The following is an 18,422-nucleotide window of genomic DNA, read 5'->3' as shown; positions in this document are numbered from 1 at the left end:
CAAGTATTTCAAAAATTTGCCAAGAGAATTGGAACATCCAGGCGTAATTAAAATAAGGATGGATGGCTAGATCAGCCTTAGCTCTGCTTCAGTGGATTTAGGCCAAATCCCCCTACTTTAGAGTAGCTTTTTGTGGTTTACTACACCCAGGCTGCTGTGCTAAGTGAGCATCTGGAAAAAAAGAACGGCAGAACACTTCATAAAATTGTGTTTTAGGTGGGTTCATTTTGCAATATAAACCTGCTTCCAAGTTTCTGTCTCCCCTGCCGCCACCCCCAGGCCTTTGGCAGAGAGGTCTGTTTTAGGGAATAAAACAGAGTAAATTTTAAATTGCTACATGTCACCCATACACACATACATAGTAGAAAAGTTGCTTATTCCCTGAGGACCTGAGGAACGTCTCTAAGATGTGTCCATTCTACTCTCTTCCCATGAAAGGTACGGTCCCTGGTGCCCTGGAGGTCCCCATTCAAATGCACACCTTTTAGGCCATCTCCTTCTGAGAGCTTCGAATGATTTGGTCACTCATGCTACAAATATCCTACTCACTCAGGCATGGGGAGTGCTGGCACCTCCTCCCTGCCTTGGCCTCTTTCCAACTGCCTGCTTGGCTCCAGACAATGCTGTGGCAGGTGCCCCTGACCAAAAGGTCCACTGACATTTGTAAAATATGAAGAAGACCTTTAAGGTATAATTTTAAATACTGTGAACACAAGCATTCATTAAAATACAGCCCATGCAATACGCCACAGGCTTTCACTGTGGTGAACTTTGCTGTAATGATGGCATTGCCAGGAAATAAATCCCTAGACAGCAAGATAAGAAATAGAGAAGTTCACCAGTCTCTGGGAATGAAATAATCAGGAAAGAAAGATAGCAAGTGTGAGAAGGTAGGAAATGCTGACATAGAAACATTCCTATTCATTGTCCCCAAGCACAAAATCAGCCTTCAAGGGCTTCTTCGTCTCTCTCCAGGCTGTCGTTAGTCATCAGATCTCACCTGGACAACAGAGGCCCTTATCTGATGGCTGCCCTGGTCCAGCTGTTAACCCCTTCTAACCTGTCCTGCGAAACCAAAAGACCAAACTAAAAAACCTTATTAAACAAACACACAGTGTCCTCCTACTGAACAAACGGCACCAGTTCTGATCCCATGGATACATAAATAGGACATTGACTGGGCAGCTCCCATGCCAGGCACCCTTCCCGGGGCTGCACACATCCTAGGAGGAATTCTCACAAGCCGCTGCAGGGCTGCTACCCTCATGATCTTCATTTTATAGATGAGGAGGTTATGATGTGATCCTGGGCTGACTCATGCCCTTATAAATGCACAATGCCTGAATCTCGGGCTCTCCTGCCTGGTTTCATTCAATCCAATTGATAATTCTCTGCCGGGATTGCAGGGCTCTCTTTACTAACTGTGCTTATGTCCCTCCCACATCTTTGCTGCTGCACGCCTCCTTGACACCGCCTTCCCGGCCCCTCCTCTTGTCATATAACAGTCCTTGCCTTTGAGGCCCACTTTCTACAATAAGCCCTGCTGGTGCCCCTCCTACATGGGCTGAGCTCCGTGTCCTTCAGTCAGACCAGTGTAAGCCCTGAACTGTGCACAAATCTTCTCACAGGTGTCATTTTTCTTCTCCAATTAGCCATGTGCTTTCAAAGGCAGCAACGTTATCTTAACTTTTGGTACGTCCTATGGCACTCAGCACAGTGCTGGGCAAAAAAATGCTCCAAAGTGGTGACTAAGAGAAAAAGTATTGAATACGTTTTCCTACTTCTTTCTCCTTTTATGTCCCCAGCTCCTTTTGTGCATAGTAATAAATTGCCAACAAAAAAGGAAGAATGAAAAGTAAACTGCTGATTGGTTAAAAAACTAAATAAAATACAAATTATAATTAAATCTGCTTAATTTTTTCACTTTTACCACAACATTTAACATGTCATTCTGTGCTTTCCTGATGAGAGAGTAAAACAACTGACCAGTGAGCACAAAAGGACGGGGCACTGAATCATCCATGGGAGAGAGGGCTTCAGATCCTGATCAATGCAGCCCAATGGCCAGCAGGTCAAACGGGACTCAAAACTACTTTGTCACACACACTTTTAAATTGTGCTCACTGTAATAATACTTATACACGAAACTGGATTTTAATTGATAATCTGACAGATACGAGGCCAGTTCTTAAAACTGTCTTATGAGAGTTTAGATACATTCAAGTTCTAAGTCACCTCAAAAGTGTCAGGGCCTAAGGCAACAAGGGAATTTACATACCACAAATATGAACTAATTCCCTCAATAACAGAATGGGAAATTTGCCAGAAACAGATGTAACCTTATCTATATCTAGTGTAATTACCCTGGTTGGTACTTAGTACTACTGAATAATCTGTCAATAAGGAATGAGGTCACAGTTTTTACTCTAAAGGCATTTCAACACTATAGAAATTCTGTGACAGCTCCCTTCACCAAGTGTTTTAAAGCATTCATCTGGATGGCACAAGCATAAAATATAGAGAGAAATTCTAGGATGTAAAAAAAACTCCACAACTTTCCCCAAGTTAATTTAATTTTGCTACTAGGAATACTACTTATAAAAAGGTAACAAAACAAATTGTTTACACTGTACAGCAGTCTTCCCTTATTGGAGGAGAATATTTTCCATGACCCCCAGTGGATGCCTGAAACTGTGGATAGTATTGATCCTTACATAGACTATGTTTTTTTTTCTATACATACATACCTAGGGTAAAGTTTAATTTATAAATCAGGCACAGTGAGAGATCAACAATAGCTAAAAATAAAATAGAACAATTAAAACAATATATTGTAATAAAAGCTACGTGAATGCAGTTTACCTCCAAATATCTTGATATACTGGACCGTGAGTAACTGAAAACGCAGAAAGTGAAACTGTGGATAAGGGGGGGACTATTGTAGAAGAAAAATAAATAGACCTTCAAGTTATTTTAAGTGGTGGCTTCCTGAGGCAGATAGATATTTTATCTAACCTGAGCATAGTTCACGGAACAAAAGTCAGAATAAACACAGGGTATGGCCATTTACAGAGCTTTCAGCCAGAGGCAGAAATAAAATGCTAACAGGATGGTTCAGGTTACCTTACTATAGTTGCATTAAAATTCAAAGATCTCACTAAGGTTAAATTTCTCTTCACTAAAAGAAACATTTGCTCCCCAAAGTAATACATATCTGGCTAAGAATCAACTTCCATGAAAACCAAGCACTAGCTCTTTGTGTTAAAAGAAATGCTTTCTAAGAACATCTAAATAATAAGGACTACTACTTTTCCTCTCTTCATAGTCCCTGAAAAAGAAGTCACCTTATACCAGCCTCAATGCATATACAACATTCCTTCCAGAACGTAACTTATCTTTAAAGCCCCAACACTCAGGATTCTTTACATCTTCACTCACTCCATAAGCATTAGGTGTCTTTGCCTAATGTGAAAGTTCCTTTTACAGAAAAGAAGAAACTAGATACAGAAAAGCTATTTGAAATGCCCAGAACAACCTGACAACATTGCCCGAAGCTGCAATCAGATTCCAGGCTCCCAAATTTCCTTTCTTCTTTTCAAGTTCCAAGGCTGTGATGGTTCACTAATTATGAGAAAGATTTCCGAACAGGGCTGAACTGGATAAATTAGCATTTCATGGAGGTTTGAGATTTACATATCCTTTTAGCTATAAAAATGCTCAAAAAGAGCATGAAATCATATAACCTTGAAATGAAAAAAGGTGACATTAGAAAGCAAAATAAAACAAAGGGCCTTCATCTGTTGGTCCTGATTCTGTGACAATGCTACTAAATGACCAAAATATCTCTAAGGCCAAGAAGTGTAAATAAAAGTCAAGTCCATTTTACAGGCTTTCTGGGAAGAAAAGATTGACTTAGGGTGTTCTGCCTTTACATTTAGAGGTCTCTGGAAATTAAACTTTGAGAAAGAAGGCATCCAGCTCTGATATGTTCCACTAGGGAAAGTAAGCACCAAGAGCTGTTCTCATTTTAACAGAAAGGGATCCAAACAACTGTACCTCAGCAGAGTACAATTAAAACAAAATCACTAACATGTGGTTTTGAGCCACAGAATGGAAATGTTGGTCCTACTAGAAATGTTTATTCAACATCAACAATACCTCGATAGAAGGATGTTGCAATTCTGAGCTCTCCGACCATCAATCACCGAAAGCTCTTTGACTTTAAGTTTGGAACTCAGAGTGTCATCAATGGCATCTGCTTCTTTCTGTAAAGAGCATGAAAGAAATCCATCAAAGTCCAACAGGGACATTCAGACTTCAGACACACACTTTTCTTTATGCTGTTGTTCATACACACATACACACACTCGTATACACATGGGCAAGGCTGAGATGGTGAGGTGGGGAGTGTGGAGAATGATGGAATTGAAACAAAGGCTACAGTCTACTTGGTAGAGGGAGATAATAAGAAAAGCTGACCACCCACATTTGAAAAAGCATTATTTGGAAGAACAAAGTGCTTCTAAGTTGAAGATGCTAAGTGTGCATAAATTATCAGTGAGTGGTGCCCTCCTTTTGTCCCCCAAATTCCTATGGATTGCAGACAGAAGAACTGTCACTATGAATCAGGCTCAGCTGAGGCTTGCCATTGCTGGTCCAGCCACTTGCAAGGCCCATTCACCCCAGAACCATTTGCATCGTGAGCACTCAAAAAAGCTAAACGATAAAACCTCCCAAACATCTTCATGTACAACAGGAAGCTCCCAAAGCCAGATGGTATCTTTCATTACTCCAGAGCCTGATGGACAATGGGAAGGGGCAGTTTGAGGCATGAGTTCAGTTACCTGAACTAACAATAAAAGGCTACTTGCATATTCTGTTGCTGTATAGAAATCTGTAAGCTATGATGGCCAGTTATAATTTCAGGTGGAACAGACAAAAAATATGTATAATATACTGTTAGAGTGAACTGAACATCAGGAGTATTGGTAATAATAAAAAGTTCAAGGCTAACTTGATAAATAGCAAGTTTGATTTCATTAGCAGTGAGAATCAATTAAAAAGGTTACAGTGTTTTAAAAATGTAAGAAAACTGATTATTAAGTAGCTCTTTCTTTTGCAAAGTTGTATCTACATTTTACACAAAGATAAAGAATCTTAGCTGAATTATTCATTCAACTTACCTACAGAGTTTCCTCATGTGATGAGGGGGCGGAATTAAAGTAGTACCTCTAAAGTCTGTTTAAGTTCTAAAAATTCTACGTACTTTCCTACTAAGCCTCGTGAATTTATGGAGAACATCAAACATTATCAGTTCTACAAACTACAAAATCTTGGATCAGACTGCTGTTTTTAACATGAGTCTGTACTACTGTTTAAATTTTTGCAGCTTAAAAAGAAAATGAATTTGTAGTGATGTGACTGCAATCTGGCTTGCTCAGACACTAAGCATATCAAGCATCTAAATTCAACTGCAGCCTATGCAATCTATAAAAAGTACTTGATAACTATCAGAAGACAATAGTCCAAGTCTTATATACACCATCAAGCCTTTTTCAAATATTTCCCACTCAGGAATTAGGAGGAAAAAAAATTATATAAATTATTATACCAATAATGGTAGCATTAAAAAAAAGTAAAGAAACCAAAGAACTCTACAACTGTGTAACAGTTTAGAAAACAAAGGCAATATGGAATTGATAATATGAGGCACTAGGTGATCAAATGTCAACTGTCTCATGCTAAAATTTCAGGCGAACCTCTAGATACTCATTTAAGAGTTGAAATCCAAAGTGGAGTTACCTAGGCATTAGATTACACTATGTAAAAAACAAAAACAAAAACAAAACCCTGGATAATGAAGAGATTTCAAGCTTACAGTGAGCCAAGGAGTTATATTAAGCAAGCTTTAGGTAGTAGCTCACTTACCTGCTTGGAGTTACTGTTCACAAAGAAATCCTACAGCCATGGCAGAGGCATGGAAAAGGCAAATCAGATATATGCAGTTCAGAAGTCACAGCAACAAATGGGGGAAAGTCAAAGCAGTCAAGGAAACAAGTGATGTAGGGTAAGAGATGATTTATGCCCCCGGGATCATCAATGAGAGTTGATGAAGATGAGAAAATTTGGCTGAATACCATGAAGAGCACAATACTAAGCATTCAGGGTAGAGAAAGACGATGACATTTGCTGTACCCAATTTTCAATGGTGGAAAATCAAATTCAGAAAAGACAGGGCTTAAAACACCTGAGAAAGACCCAAGCTGGGAAAGGAACAAACTCTCTTTGAAATGACCACTGGCTCCATTTATTCAACATGATGATTTTACTTGAAGCAGGAGAATATCAGTCAATCCCATCAACTTGAGGAAACTATTCCTACTGTTAATACGAAAACCAAAAATACATAAATAAATAAATAAACTTTTTTTTGATGGAAATAATCTCCTGTCATCTTGTGTTATAAGGAAGGATTGAGAAAAGACAGGTTGAACAACTCAAGTCAGTAATATTAACCCTCAGCACCCCTATAAAGTGCAAATAATGCCTGTAGGTGCTACAGGTAGGTATGAGGAAAAAGAACATGCAATTAAGAGAAAATCAGTGATACGTGTGTTGTGCAGCCATTCGTGGCCCTGTCCTAACTGCCCCAGGACTGTTCAAGCATACAAGTTCAACAGTCTCTTCTGGAAATAGTTTTTAGAAAAGACTTGGAGTGAAAAAGGGAACAAGGAAGAGGTAACTGACATGCTGTGAGAAAGTTATAGCATACGTTGCATATTTTTGCAATGCTGAAATGAATAAGGCTTTGGTGTGCAAAACACGCCCCAGTTTTCGGGCCAACAGCTTGCACAACCAGCATTTGCTCAGCAGATTTCTTAAGGTCTAATTGGTCTCAGCAGCACTGCCAAGGCCAATTTTACACAGATGAGCTGTTTCACATAATTCCTCTAGTGGGAAACAGAATGTGTCCTCCCCTTGCTCTAGCCATACAAGGGGGGACTGCTTTTCTAGAATGGCATTTAAAAAACAATGGATACTCCTCTGATATCCCAGTTTTCTTTTGTCTCTGTTATAACTGCCAAGTTGTCTACTCTGAAGCTCCTTAGGACTCTTCCTATAAAAGCAGTTTCCTTTCAAGGGCAAAAAAGACTATGGCGAAATGAACTCCATGAAGTCATCTTAACCTATTTTTTTTCTCTTAAAGAGAGAGTTGCTAGTTGAACTTAGATTCTGCTCTTACTGTCTGACCCTCAAAGAAGAAACTTTTTTGAAGTTCACTGGCAACTCATCCTATTTTATGAGTTCCCAGTGTCAGGAAATTGAGACTTCTGACCTCTAGTGTAAGAGGCCTGTGGAATCAGGCAACTGTTATTTACCGGGTGTGTGGCTTGGGGCTCAGTCTATCTGTCTGTAAAATGTGGCTAATTAACAACTGATTGGTGTGAAGATTAAACATGACAATCATGTAATGCGTTGTGTATAGTACCTGACACATAGGTATCTGACACATATGTATGAGCTCAGTACTTGGAAGGTACAATAATACAATTATTTCATCTTTCAAGCTGATGATCAAGTCCACTTATTCCCCTTTTGCTCTGCTTTCAGTTGAGCTGAAAAAACAGCTGGTCAAGATCTCCAATTTGTCACCACCATCAGCAATAAGTGTAATAGTTAATAACTATGTAATACATTTTCTTTCTAGAGGTGAGGATGAAGAATGCCAAGCAAGAGTTTCTTCAATTATTACCCTAAAGATTCCACTTCTTTAAAAGTCCTTTACTTGGCACATTAGAAATAAAATCATAAAGCTTATGAGTTTCATTCAAAGGGGCATGTTAGAAATAATGATGCTTCCAGGCCTATTTCAAGTAGGTTAACATTCTTTTTGAAAGCTTATTCACTGAAAAATCAGAGAGAAGTAACAAAAGATACTTCTAATTGGCTTGGGTCAAATGTGGTAGAATCACTTATATTTGGCTTCACCTAACAGGATGTCTGGTTTTTCCAGGCAATTTCTGGCATAAAGCTTAGGGCTTGGAGTACAAATAGGAAGTTGGGACTTGCATTTTCAGGAAGCAGTGCTGATAGTGCTATAGACTGAATTCCACAATGGGATAATGACTCAACACTTCACAGATAATCATAACTTTTACATGAATGGTTTTTAATCTTTTTGAGACTTTTGTAAATCTGGTAAAAATTATGAATCTCTATCCAGGAAAATTCATACACTATATTTATATAAAACCCTGCATCTGATTAACTCTTACCATGAAGCTCAGTTACAGAACTTACATTTGGTCTTAAGAAAAAAAAAAAACACCACTATTTATATTTCTCTGTTCTGTTTTCATGTGCCATGGCTAAGGATCAAGCCTACTGAAATAAATATCTTAAATCATAACATTTTTCAATGTGAAAATTATATCTATAGAATAAAAATTGTAAAGAGAATAAAAAAGGAAAATTCTTTGGTAATTTATAAAAAATCGGAAGATATCATTGAATGCTCTCAATGGAGCCCCCAAAATGTCTTGTGTATTACATATAAGCAGGAGAGGTTGGATTCTGGAGCCTGAGACCACAGTTATTCTTTGTTCCTAACCCAGAGTAGAGGCTTTGAAAAGTTTTACAATGTGATGACAATAGGATCCTTAAGGAAGGGTTATCCTCAAGCAAAGACCAGGGGGAAGGAAGAGATAGTGAGCTGTGAATTTGTTGCTACAGAGATATGACTCCCTTTAGGTAAATGTAGTGCCTTTAGCTCATTTCCCTTCTATTCAATTGTATGGATAGAGAGAAATGAATTTATAGCATCTAGGGATGAAAATTTCCCATAAAACGGAGATGAATATTATTTAATTGTATCTGAAAAGTACTGCTATGCAATGTGCTACCATTTAAATCAGTCTTTTGTGGCTGACCTGGAAACCATGTATAATATAGTTTCAATGAGAAAAAGAGGACCTGAGATTCAAGACACTGACTTTCAAATGAACTTTTGGAATGTGAGTGGAGAAATAAGTGCCTGCTGTTAGATCCCAATTCATGTGGCACATAAGCTTACATAATCAGCTCTGCACACCTTTGATATTTACACTGAAAAAAAATTCTAAATAGGAGTAGTCTTGTTCTCAAAGCTGGAGTTAAAGAAAATCCTATACAAAGTCTGACATTTATAATGAATAAAAACCATGGGGAAGAACAAAGTGAAACTGGGAATTATGTCCCTTTGGAGTTACTAAATACACACCAAGCCATGTTTTTATTATCTATAAAATACGAATATCTACTCATAGAGTTGGGGGTGAGCATTAAGGAAGAAAATAAGTATAAGAACTCCTTGAGAACTAAATCTTAAGGTTGATGAGTTTGGGAACTGTGCATATCATACTTGGCATCAGGAATGTAATAGATGTTTAATATTATCATCTTGTAGTCCATATTATAGTTATTTACAGCTTTTTCTCATCTCTGCTTTTATACTATAAGTTACACTGTGGGCCTGTGCAAAAATTTAACACATTTTCACCCTTTGAAGTACTTTGTATACAAAGCAAACAATATAAGTTCTGATTTTAATGATTCCTCAAATCAACTGGATATATTTTATGCAGATATGTGTAAGCGTACGTGTGTGCATATACATGTATGTTTGTATATATCCCCTAAGTGTCATTTCTCAGTATTCATCTAAATTATACTAATCCAATATTACTGAGATTTTTCCAAAATCTTACTCTGTGCAGGGTTCCTGTTGCATGCATACAGGTAATGGTATTCATGCCATTACCTTTGTAATGTTCCTTTGCCTCTCTGAGAATTGTATCTAGCCAAACAACTGGCTGAAGTCCAGAGAGTTTGAATAGGGTGTCATGACTCTGGAGGGAGGAAAGAGGAGACATCATGGAAAAAAATAGATCCCCAGTATTCATTTGGAGTAGAGAAGAGAGCAGTTCAAGTGAATTATATAATGCACTGCCAAGACTGAAATGAAAATGCATAAGTCTTGAGTAGTTCCATTGGTCATGAGATAAGGGGACATTCAATGACAGGGACCCCATTTCCTTTACTGTGTCCTATATATTCCAACTAAAGTGTCCACATCTTTGGATTTTCTATCAGAATTCAGTAATTTCAATAAAATGGCTCAAATTATCCTTATTTAGAAAATATATTTACAGTTTAAAAATTCTCATTTCAAATTCTTGCACCAAGAGGGAAAACCTACTTGCATTACTCAAGCTGATCAGGTATGCTGAAATTTTTCTCCAGGAAGTGTTATTGAAAATATGGTCACAACTGATTCTACTTACTGGTCTACTTAGTGTTAAGTATAACTTAAATGTTCTGGACTCTCCTGACTGGAATGCCTACTGATTACTTAAACAGTGTTGGTTGCTAGGAGACAATTCCCCAATTGCTAGGCTTTCTGCAATCTTGTCTCCCAGAGCTCTTGAGAACTGTCCACATATTTGTCCCAGAGCATTTTGGCAGTATCCTTCTGCACCTTCTGCTGAAATCCAGTTAATTATGAGTCTTGTAAACTTAGGTCTTTCAACCACCTGCCTTTATAATAAATGCAACCCACACGCTCAGACTTGAATAGCATCATTTGGAACAACTGCTGCTTTTCCTTCCTTTAATTTACTTCTCTACATTCTCAAATCTTCATATTAGGCAACCAGCATGGAACAGTATCAGCGATCAAAACTGAAGTGGGAAAGCAATGGGTCATGTAGCCAGGTTAGAAGATTATTTGAATTATCAGGAAATTTGCTAAAATGGCTCAAGATTCCATGTCAAGGCCAAGGAGACACCTTCTCAGGACAGCAGACAGAGAAAGAAGCAGCATGTTGCAGCCAATCAGGAATGAGTCTGGTCACAGTCCCTGCCACGTGAGGACTCTAAAGACAACTTTTGTCCTTTGAAAGATAAATTGTTTTGCTTTCTATTGGCCAATGCCTTATCTTCATTGTGTTTTTTTCATTTTTCCTTATTTGGTGTGTATAACATTGCCCAAGTTTGCCTTTCTACTTACAGTAGGGGTGGGCAGCTGAGGGCTCCTGTTTTAAGGGTTCATGTCACTATGGCAGGCAACTGCCTCTATTTTTTATTTTATTAAACTAGCATAAAAGGCATTGCAGAAAAGCTTTCCCTTTCTTAAGGAAAAATATTCATTTAAATATTGGCTTTTTTCCCCCCATTTCAGATGTATGAAGGACCATTTTGAAAAACAAAACAAAATGAAACAAAAAACCCTTAGTTTTTGTTTCTCCCCCTAGCCTGAGTCCATCTACTCTTTTGGTGCTCAGTATTTCTTTTCTGATACACTCTTTCTTGGGGACTAAGCCAAGGAAACCAACTAGGAAGTCTGCTGCTTGTTTAAGGATGCTCCACCCATGATTTATCTGGGAGTTAAGGGCCTCTCAGTAAAGCCCAAGGAAAGCCCCGTAAGAGGCCCAGCATTCGTGTGTTCCTGTTTAGGATGAACTCTGCTCTCTCCATCATTCCACTTCTTCAGTCATACTTAAGAATCTTTCTTCTCACACTACTGGACTCAAGTTTTCTCTTCTCAAGGCTTTGATTATTTGGGATCCTACTCCACCTTTTCTTTTTTCTTCTGAAACTCTCCAGACCTGGCCACCTTGCTGTGTTCTCTTCTGGTCTAACTTTAAGAGGCTCTATCACGATGCCCTCTTGAAGAGCAAGAGGTACCACACAGATGTGACTGGGGCTCACATAGTGATGCCTTGTCAATGTGGAGTGCCAGCAGGCACCAAATCACATGTTTTTGTTACTATTACAAAAGCTTTGCTCACTTTTCAGTAGCGTCTCTGGTCCTATTTGCACAATTGCCATCTCCCCACTTGCCTGGTCTTTACAACCCCACTTCTGTTTATGACATATAGTAAAAACTCCTAAGTTCCATCTACTGGCCAAATTATAGTCATTTAAAAACCTCCATACTTCTAAAAATTCCATCCATTTCACAAAGAATTCTGCTTCAGATAGTAACCATTTGATATGTATTTTTAAAAAATTCAGATGAACCAAAATAGCTTTAGATACAAACATTGTGGGGTGACGATTTAAGTTATTTAACTCTTCTACTTTCTCCTGGTGAACCATTTTGACTAAATACAAGTGACAGCATACAAAACTCTTTACACCAATAGAGACAAGGTCTTAGACATATACCAGATATGAAACTCCCTAACAAGGAGCTTATATACCTTCAACTGTTCACATACAACTGACAGGCACTTGGACGGAGACATGGACATGCACAGGGTAGATCCAACAGCCTAGAATTCATATGCCTGTCACATCACGGCCATGGCTGATGGGCCAGGGATCACGCATAATACATGATTTTTCTACCTTTTTGGTGTCTGGAGGGCATATGCTATTACCTGCTGTCTTTGATAGGCAGAGAAGGTTCTTTCCAGGTCTTCAAGATCTAGAATTTTGAAGACTTTTGTATCATCAATTTCGGTCCATACTGTTCCTTCCAGTTTGTTCTAGAAACATCAATGTAATAAGTGCTATAGTTTACAGTTATACATAAAAAGAACAGGCATGGTTATTTAAAAAGTGCTTCTATCCCAAATTTTTCAGTCTACCAGACACTCAAAGTGAGCAGGTTTCAAACAACGTGTCATTTATTTCAGAAGCTTTATCACTTAAATATCTGAGCTAGTGAGAACTCTGGGCCCACACTGGAAAATGAAATCATTTAACAGCCAGGGCTGTTTTTCCTTTCAGTGATAACACAATGAGCTGCTAATGCTATCCGTTAGAGGCAAAACTGGAACAAATGGCTCACCTCGGGCAGTTTAGACCAGTTGAAGGATTTCAGGGCATTTGTGGGCTGAGGAATGCTTTTCTTCTTGAGTGCCAGGCCCATTGGAGCACCAGGAGGTGGCATGATTGCCCCTAAGGGAGGAGGCCCTGGGGGAGGAGGAGGGCCACCTGGAGGGAGGGGAGGTGGTGGAGGGGGAAGCATCCCACCTGGTAGAGGTGGGGGTGGTGGGGGAGGAAGGAGAGATCCAGGCACAGAGGAAGGAAAGGGCCCTCCTGGTGCTCCAGGCGAGGGTCCACCTGGGATTGAAGCACAGACGGCCCTCTGAAAAGATAAAAATAGGAAAAGAAAGATCAATGGAAGAAGTAAATTCACTGAATGATTTAAGAGTCTGTAACTTTGCCTAAAATGTATATTATAGAGAAATTCACCCTTCTGAGAATGTTTAAAGGATCGGTAAAGTCGAATGGACTCTTTTGGGCCTTCATGGACTCCATTGCATCAACCTTTTGTACCTGACACTCAAGTACTTGTCTGGGATGCATTCATATCTCTATCACTTCTTGCACCATCACAGAGAATCTGGTTTTCATGAAGTCAGTTTTCACTTTAAGAAGCTAATGCAATTTCCTTTGCTCTTAGATTTGTACAGTATTTAAAAATGCACCCCCAAACAGCCTCTGCTGCCTACATGATAGCAGAGGGAGTGAGTCTCCTAATTGTGATGAATCATGAGCCATTTCAGATTTTATTCCCCCAGTATGAAGTTGTCTACTTAAGGGTGAGGGGCTGTAGGGTCAGTGAGGCCTTGGCAGCTGCCCGTGAGCTGAGTGGAAGACCTCACCCTGCTGAGCTCATGGAGCTGTGCTGTGAGGTCCGCCACCTGCTGCTTGACTTGCTTATGCTCAGTAGTCTCCTTTTCAAGTTTCTCTTTCATTTTATTTAAGGTCTGCATCATCTCTTCCTTCTCTTGAGTCTTGGCATCACATTCTCGTTCTTTCTTTTCCAGTTTCTGTTGTAGCTCATTGTGCTCTACACATGAAAACAAATGGACATGAAAACAGGAGAGTCTTCAAAGCTGAAGCATTTTCTCTAAAAAAAAATTGACTGAGGATGATGGCAGAGATTATGAGGATCTTTATTAGGTAAATATTATTCCTCTTCTCCATCAAAGGGAGCAACTCAAAGGCTAAATGATGTTTGTGCTTGGAGTGGGCTTCGGATGAACAATGTTATTAACTACGTTCTGTAAGAGACTGAAGAAGAGAGCCTACACTCACAGTTCTAAATACAGAACAAAAGTTTGAGTGACTTCTTGTGGAGGAGAATGGTACCTGTTTGGTAGTTGATTCAGAATCTTGTCATTAAAATGGTCCTTTAGCAATATGAGGAAAAAAATAAATATTCAAATGGCCTCTTTTCACAAATTAGAAATGAGACAAAGAGTAGTTCGGCTTTTATGAGTTAGGTTTGCCAGCTCACATCCAACCAGCCGAAGGGCTGGAAGGGAGGGTCTCACCTGTGAGGAAGAGCTGCTGTCAGACCCAGGGTTTGTCCCCAGAGGGAATCACTTCTCCCATCTCCCCTCAGAAGGCTACTTGAAGTATTTTATGCTTTCAGTAAACAATTACTAAGGCATATGAAAGCAAATGTTATCATCTCAGTATTAAATATCTTAAGGGGAGTGGGGTGAGTAGAACGTGAAAATCATGGTTAACACAGGGGAGAAAAATACTGACTCTCAGCTGTAGTTTTACTGACTTCCTCAATCCTAGTATAATAAAACAGGGCATCCAATTCAGCATAATGCATATTCACACTGCCAATGAATATAAGCTTGCTGAAAGGAGTGATGAGTTTTGGAAAACAGAACTAACAAAGTTTAGGCTGCGGATTTTTATTTCAAATACATGGCCCCAATTACTATTCTTTTTATATCAATAAATCCACTAGAGGTATAACCCACTGGGGCAGAGCTATACTAATAGAGCTGGTCCCTACTTCTGAATTTGGTAACACATTTAAATTCTTGTTTTCTCTGTCTCTGACCTTCTCTCTCCTGAGTTCCCCCAAATTAGAGTTTACAGAGAGGAGTTCAAGCCACTAAAATCCCTGGATTTTGTCAGCAATCCACTTCTACCACTCTGTTGTTGCCTCCCTAACTTCTCCAGAAATACATCTAAAAATGACCTCTCTATATCCCATTTTCCTTCTTTTATCTCCATTTCATTCTTCTTTCACAATTTCAGGACTGGAAACTTGCCTTCCTCTCACTGGTCATTAGCTTTTGATGAAGCTGGCTGTGTCTCAGAATTACCTGAGAAGTTTCAGCATTTCAAGACTCCCCAGACACTATTCCAAGAAGTCTATTTTGTAGGTAGACTACAGGGCTTAGATGATCCTGATGTACGCCAGGTTTGGGAAGCTCCAGCCTAAATGACTCTCTCCACAAAGGTATCTATTTACCACTCAGTCACTAAGCTTTTATTGAGCACTTCCTGGGTGTGCTGCCCTAAAGAGAATTCTCCCCAAATATTCTCTACCTTTTAGGTCCATAGAACTTCTGTCTCCTTATCACTTCTACCCTTGGACTATTTTATCAAAATATGCCCTCTTTAATACAATTTTGTCACCTGAAGCTTCTAGAAAAAAAACTAACGTTTAACTATAATCTTTCCTCTTTTAGACTCTACCCATCATTTCACTTTAAAACACTAAAACAACCTGTTCCTCCCACTGACATTGGTGATTTTCTTTTGCACCATCTCAGCCACCTAAATCCTGCAACAGTAGCTATCATTTATTGTGCAACTAGTATGTGCCAGACACTATGTAATGTTCTTATATTTGTTTTGTCATTTAATCTTCACAACCACACTGTGAGTCAGGATTAATCCTCAGGTTGCAAAGGTCGAGACTGGGGGAGAAGAGAGGAAATGACTTAGCCCATCCACACAGTGAGAAAGGGGGAGAGCTGAGACTCAGACCCAGAGCTCAGCACAGTGCCTGACACATACAGGCATTCAACAGGTATTCACCGAATGAATGAATGAATGAATGACTCGAAAGCTTACATCCTAAGTGCTCTCCTCAACCTGCACACTTGAGTCTCCATGCTCTAGAATGTATTCCTAAAATATTCACTCATTGACTATTTTCTCTTTGGTTTAATCTCTTTACCCTGATTTTTAGTCAATGTTTCTATTATTTTTGTAGCAGTTTCTGAAATTTATTTTTTAAAATACATGTGCAATATCACTTATTTGAGAGCAATCTGAATACATATGAGGAACTCGTAACATAACAGTAGTTAGTTCACAATTGGTATTTTCTGATATCAGTTATGGCCCTGCTTTTCTGCTCAGTGGAAATGTGATGAGAGAAAAGGAAATGCTTAGGCATCTCTTGGACCTGCTTTTCAGCACATTAAATATTGGGGTGAATGCTATTGTATTTCATTGGCTGTGAGTGAATAAGTTGGACAAGGAAAAGGAAGTCAGTTAACCAGTACGGTGAGAGCATGGTGGCTGGCAGTATTATTATTTCCACAAAGAGGCCAACTTCAATTTGCTAATATTTTAAAACAGGAAGGAAAATTATATACATTTATCTGTATGGTTGGTACACTGATGGACATAAATGTCTCTCATTTGATACTAAGAGATAATATCAAAGACATATTCAAAAACACACTAATAGCTGGCCAGCTAATGTTTCATAACACATATCTCAGCAATGGTCACTGATTTTCTGAATGACTTCTCTTTTTACAACTGGTACCAAATCAAGGTCATGGACAGAATTGGGTTATTGAAACCAAGTAGGCCGGGCACGGTGGCTCACGCCTGTAATCCCAGCACTTTGGGAGGCCAAGACGGGTGGATCATGAGGTCAGGAAATCGAGACCATCCTGGCTAACATGGTGAAACCCCATATCTACTAAAAATACAAAAAATTAGCCGGATGTGATGGCGGGCGCTGGTAGTCCCAGCTACTCGGGAGGCTGAGGCAGGAGAATGACGTGAACCTGGGAGGCGGAGCTTGCAGTGAGCCGAGATGGCGCCACTGACTCCAGCCTGGGTGACAGAGAGAGACTCCATCTCAAAAAAAAAAAAAAAAGAAACCAAGTGACTGTTCTTCTCTTTTAAAATTTTGGATAATTCCTCAAGTCCTTTATTATATTTCTTAAAACCCAGTATGATTTAAAGAGCCATGACGGAGTAGGGGAAGGGTTTGAATTATTAGTAGTTAAGAAAATTTGATTTAAGGAATACTGAACAGCAAATGCTATAAGCTTTTCAGAACATTTACATGATTATAATAAAAGGATAAAATATTTGAGAATCAGTATGACAACTAAAATAGCTCAATTTAAGAAACTCACTCAGTGCAAAATGCCCTTAAAAGACGGAAAAAGAAAGGCTGCTTGCACCAAGCTAACAAGACACATCAATGTAAATTTCCAAAATATATGGAAATCCAGGTCACCCAATAACCAATAACACAGCCTCTTCTCTTATCAGGGCCTCATTATTTACCTTTTCTCATTTTTTCCGCTTGTTCTTTCCACTGCTTAACTTCATTTTCATTAACCAACCTGTGTAAGAGTTCAAGGAGCATTTATTACAAAAAATATACAAGGTCCACTGCTAACTGCATTCTCCCCAGGTACAAAAATAGTCTACTGCAGAGAAAATCCTCAGTGCATGCTTGAAACCCATTTAAGACCAGATGTTACTTAGATATAGTGCATGTGTACAGTAACTCATATTTGACCCCTAGAACATTTCAGCTCTCCCAGCTGTTACTCTGTAGTAGGATAAAATAAATATCTTACATTGTCACCATTATCTCACAGGCAGCAGAATAAGAAGAGACTTACATTCGTACGACATTCTTAATATTAAAGTTTTCCAAAGGTGTGGAATCAGGGTCCTGTCCTTTGTCATTCTGGATAACTATCTGCTGTATAATTCTATCTAGTAGTAGCCAGTACTGAACAGTGTTGCCACTCCTCTTGTCTAAAAAAGAAAAGAATAGTGAAAAAAAATCTTCAAGTTGTTTCTAAGCTAGGATGAATATTTGTCAATGGCGGTCACCCTTTAGAGCCACCAAACCAGAAAGATGTTTATAACATCTGCACCAATGCTTCCCAAAGTTATGGAATTTTGACATGCAATGATCACTTATTTGATTGAGAGGTAACCTCTACCCCTTTCTGAACAGGTTGTAAGGCATATTTTTTATTTTTAAAATCAAAATCTTAATTTGTTTCATTTAAAAAATTTTGTAACACCCCTTAAGCCATGTAGACACACATACTTGGCTGTCATAAAACCAAGGCTTGGAATCCCTGGTGTGCACCCAATGTAATCAGCACTGTGCAGGAGCCAGAACCCATTTGGACATGTCCAAACATTCAGAAGCACACATGTGAGTCACAAACACACTTACAAGGCATTTGGAGGCAGTGGTGCAGGATGGACATGAAATGCGGGTAAGCTTCACTATGTGTCAGCCTCTTCCTGGTCAGTTCAAACATCTGAGTTGCACTTTTTGTGTCTATGTGAACCTATTTTATAGGAAAAAGAAATCAAATCAAACATCTAAG

The 18,422-nt window shown here is 39.0% G+C and overlaps 1 protein-coding gene across 4 annotated transcripts in view; it reads right to left on the bottom strand.

Moving 5' to 3' along the window:
• Positions 1-18,422, bottom strand: part of DAAM1 (dishevelled associated activator of morphogenesis 1) — a 181,074-nt gene that overhangs the window by 26,909 nt on the left and 135,743 nt on the right. For 2 of the 4 annotated variants that reach the window (XM_054530691.2, XM_054530692.2), the window contains exons 10-17: positions 18,266-18,383; positions 17,694-17,832; positions 17,350-17,408; positions 13,656-13,843; positions 12,836-13,135; positions 12,423-12,530; positions 5,929-5,958; positions 4,159-4,265 (exon numbers count right to left, since the gene is read on the bottom strand). In XM_054530691.2, the coding sequence (XP_054386666.1) occupies positions 4,159-4,265; positions 5,929-5,958; positions 12,423-12,530; positions 12,836-13,135; positions 13,656-13,843; positions 17,350-17,408; positions 17,694-17,832; positions 18,266-18,383 (1,049 nt within the window). The remainder of the gene's footprint in view (positions 1-4,158; positions 4,266-5,928; positions 5,959-12,422; positions 12,531-12,835; positions 13,136-13,655; positions 13,844-17,349; positions 17,409-17,693; positions 17,833-18,265; positions 18,384-18,422) is intronic. The other 2 variants (XM_002824803.5, XM_009249129.4) reach the window with 1 other exon arrangement.

Source organism: Pongo abelii, chromosome 15, assembly GCF_028885655.2.
Source record: "Pongo abelii isolate AG06213 chromosome 15, NHGRI_mPonAbe1-v2.0_pri, whole genome shotgun sequence".
Taxonomy (NCBI): domain Eukaryota; kingdom Metazoa; phylum Chordata; class Mammalia; order Primates; family Hominidae; genus Pongo; species Pongo abelii.
This window is presented reverse-complemented; position numbering and strand designations above follow the sequence as displayed.